This window comes from Nicotiana attenuata, unplaced genomic scaffold, assembly GCF_001879085.1.
Source record: "Nicotiana attenuata strain UT unplaced genomic scaffold, NIATTr2, whole genome shotgun sequence".
Taxonomy (NCBI): domain Eukaryota; kingdom Viridiplantae; phylum Streptophyta; class Magnoliopsida; order Solanales; family Solanaceae; genus Nicotiana; species Nicotiana attenuata.
This window is the reverse complement of record NW_017695254.1, coordinates 658-3,656: the sequence shown is the minus strand read 5'-3', so window position 1 is coordinate 3,656 and position 2,999 is coordinate 658. Positions and strand designations below refer to the sequence as shown.

The 2,999-nt window shown below is 39.0% G+C and overlaps 1 protein-coding gene across 1 annotated transcript; it reads left to right on the top strand.

The window, feature by feature from the left end:
- Window positions 1–243: 243 nt before the first annotated feature.
- LOC109222637 lies at window positions 244–1,538 on the top strand (the record flags this gene model as incomplete). The annotated part of the gene is made up of 2 exons (XM_019386966.1): window positions 244–522; window positions 1,423–1,538. Coding segments are annotated over 2 exons (395 nt in total), but the record flags the coding sequence as incomplete, so codon positions are not given.
- Window positions 1,539–2,999: the final 1,461 nt, after the last annotated feature.

Sequence of the window (2,999 nt, the reverse complement as noted above, 5' to 3'; positions counted from 1 at the left end):
CAAAGGTTGGTCACTAAAATGTTCCAAGAACATTTAGGAAAAACTATGGAGGTATATATAGACGATATGCTCGTCAAGACCCAACATTCTAATGATCATATTTCTCATTTATCTGTCACATTTGGAATTTTGCAAAAATTTAATATGAAACTCAACCCAGAAAAATGTGCATTTGGAGTTGCCTCAGGTAAATTTTTGGGTTTTCTCGTTTCTAACCGTGGCATTGAAGTGAATCCTTCACAGATCAAAGCAATAGAAGAAATTCCTGATATCCTAACAAGTAAGAAAGAGGTTCAAAGATTAACAGGAAGTATTGCGGCTTTGGGGAGGTTTATTTCCAAATCTTCGGAGAAGTGCTTTAAATTTTTCGCAGCACTCAAAAAACAAGATCATTTTGAATGGAACGAAGATTGTCAGCTGGCTCTCAGAAATTTGAAAGCTTATTTGTCAAACCCGCCGCTGCTAGCAAAACCGAAGGAGGGTGAAAAGTTGCTCATTTATTTGGCTGTATCAGAAGTTGCGGTAAGTGCTGTCTTAGTTCGAGAGGACCAAGGTAAACAATCTCCTATTTATTATGTAAGTAAATCTCTGTTAGATGCTGAAACACGATACCCGCAACTAGAAAAGTTAGCTTTGGCTTTGATCATGGCATCTAGAAAATTGAGACCTTATCTCCAATCCCATCCTATTGTCGTGGTTACTGCTTTTCCATTACGAAACATTTTGCATAAACATGAGTTATCAGGAAGGTTAGCAAAATGGGCCATAGAGTTAAGCGAATATGAAATCAGTTACCAATCTAGAACTGCAATAAAATCTCAAGTATTAGCCGATTTCATAGCTGATTTTAGTCAGGGAATGCATTCAGAAGCAGAAAAAGAGTTACAAGTTTTTAATGGTGCAAATCCGGGGACTTGGATTTTGTTTGCTGATGGTTCTTCTAATGTAAAAGGTGCAGGCCTAGGGATAGTTCTCGTACCTCCTACAGGTGAAACTATTAGACAAGCTATAAAATGTCATTCTATGACTAACAATGAAGCAGAGTATGAGGCTGTAATTGCAGGTTTAGAACTGGCACGCGAACTTGGCATAACCCAGATTATAATCAAGAGCGATTCTCAACTTGTGGTTAATCAAATACTGGGGACTTTTACAGCCAGGGAAACTCGAATGCAAGAATATCTGGAAAAAGTACGGGAATTAATAACACAATTCCAAACCTGGAGGGTAATGCAGATCCCAAGAGACGAGAATGCAGAAGCAGATGCATTATCTAATCTCGCGTCTGCAGCAGACGTGGCAAATGATTCAAATACTTCAATCGTATATCTGTTTCATTCCGTCCTTGAACCTAATAAGAATAAGGTAAATTTTAATCATTTAACATGGGATTGGAGAAATGAAATTATTGCTTTTTTACAGCATGGTACCGTACCTATCGACAAAGCAAAAGCTCATGCACTTCGCAAAAAAGCTGCCCGTTATTATTTACATCAAGGGAATATTTATCGAAAGATGTTTGGTGGCCCGTTAGCAAGGTGTCTCGGACCTTCTCAAACAGAATATGTGATGAGGGAAGTACATGAAGGACATTGCGGAAGTCATGCTGGTGGGAGGTCCCTGGTGAAAACATTGATTCGAGCAGGATATTATTGGCCCAAGATGGAAGAAGAAGCTAATGATTTCGTGTCTAAATGTGATAAATGTCAAAGATACGGCAATAATATACATAGACCAGCTGAGTTACTCCATCCTGTCATTGCCCCGTGGCCCTTTATGAAATGGGGAATGGATATTGTAGGTTCTTTACCACTAGCAAAAGGTCAGGTAGAATTTCTACTTGTGCTTACAGATTACTTCACTAAATGGGTAGAAGCAGGAGCTTTTAAACAGGTGCGGGAGAAAGAAGTTAAAGACTTCATTTGGAGAAACATAATATGTCGTTTTGGAGTACCAAGGGAAATCGTTTGTGATAATGGACCACAATTCATAGGGACCCAAATCACAGAATTTTTCGAAAGTTGGCAGATTAAAAGAATAACATCTACACCATATCATCCAGTGGGAAATGGACAAGCTGAGTCCACGAATAAGGTTATCATTAACAATTTGAAGAAAAGATTGCAAGATTCGAAAGGTAATTGGCCTGAAATATTACCTGGAGTATTATGGGCTTATTGTACAACGCCAAAAACAAGCACGAGAGAAACCCCATTTTCAATGGTTTATGGTGCGGAGGCTTTGATTCCAGTAGAGATAGGAGAACCAAGCACACGGTACGTTCAAGCATCGGAGGAATCAAATGATGTAGAGATGCGGGTGAATCTTGATTTGTTAGAAGGAAAAAGAAAAACTGCACTAATAAGAATGGCAGCACAAAAGCAAGTAATGGAACGATACTATAACAGGAAAGCACGCCTCAGATTCTTCAAAATTGGGGACTTCGTGCTTAAAAAGGTGTTCCAATCTACACGTACTGCTAATTCAGGAAAGCTGAGTCCAACATGGGAAGGACCTTACAGAGTTCGTAACATTGCGGGAAAAGGAGCATACGAGTTGGAGACAATGGATGGCAAGCTATTACCCTCACATTGGAATGCTGTCCATCTAAAAAGATACTATTTTTGAGAAAAGTATCCACGGTCAGGTATCTCTATGTTAAATATTTTTTAATTATTAACAATTTTACTAACGATTTTAGATGCTAGGCAAAAACCCTAACTCGTGCCAAATGATGAGTCACGACCTGTACGGCAAAAGGGAATATTCTTAAATTCCCAGCCCAGGGTTACAATTAATCTGATGGAAAAATACACGGGTTAGGTAGTCTTCATCTCTAATCGAACCTCCGAGTCCCGCAAATTTTTCTGTTTCAGGAAAAGGACCAAGTTAAGAGAAAAAAAAACAAGTGCTTGAGGCTTCATATTTCACAGCACAAACACTTGGGGGCTGTACAATAAACACAGAACGGATACGTGCGGAAAATAGATGCGCAAATC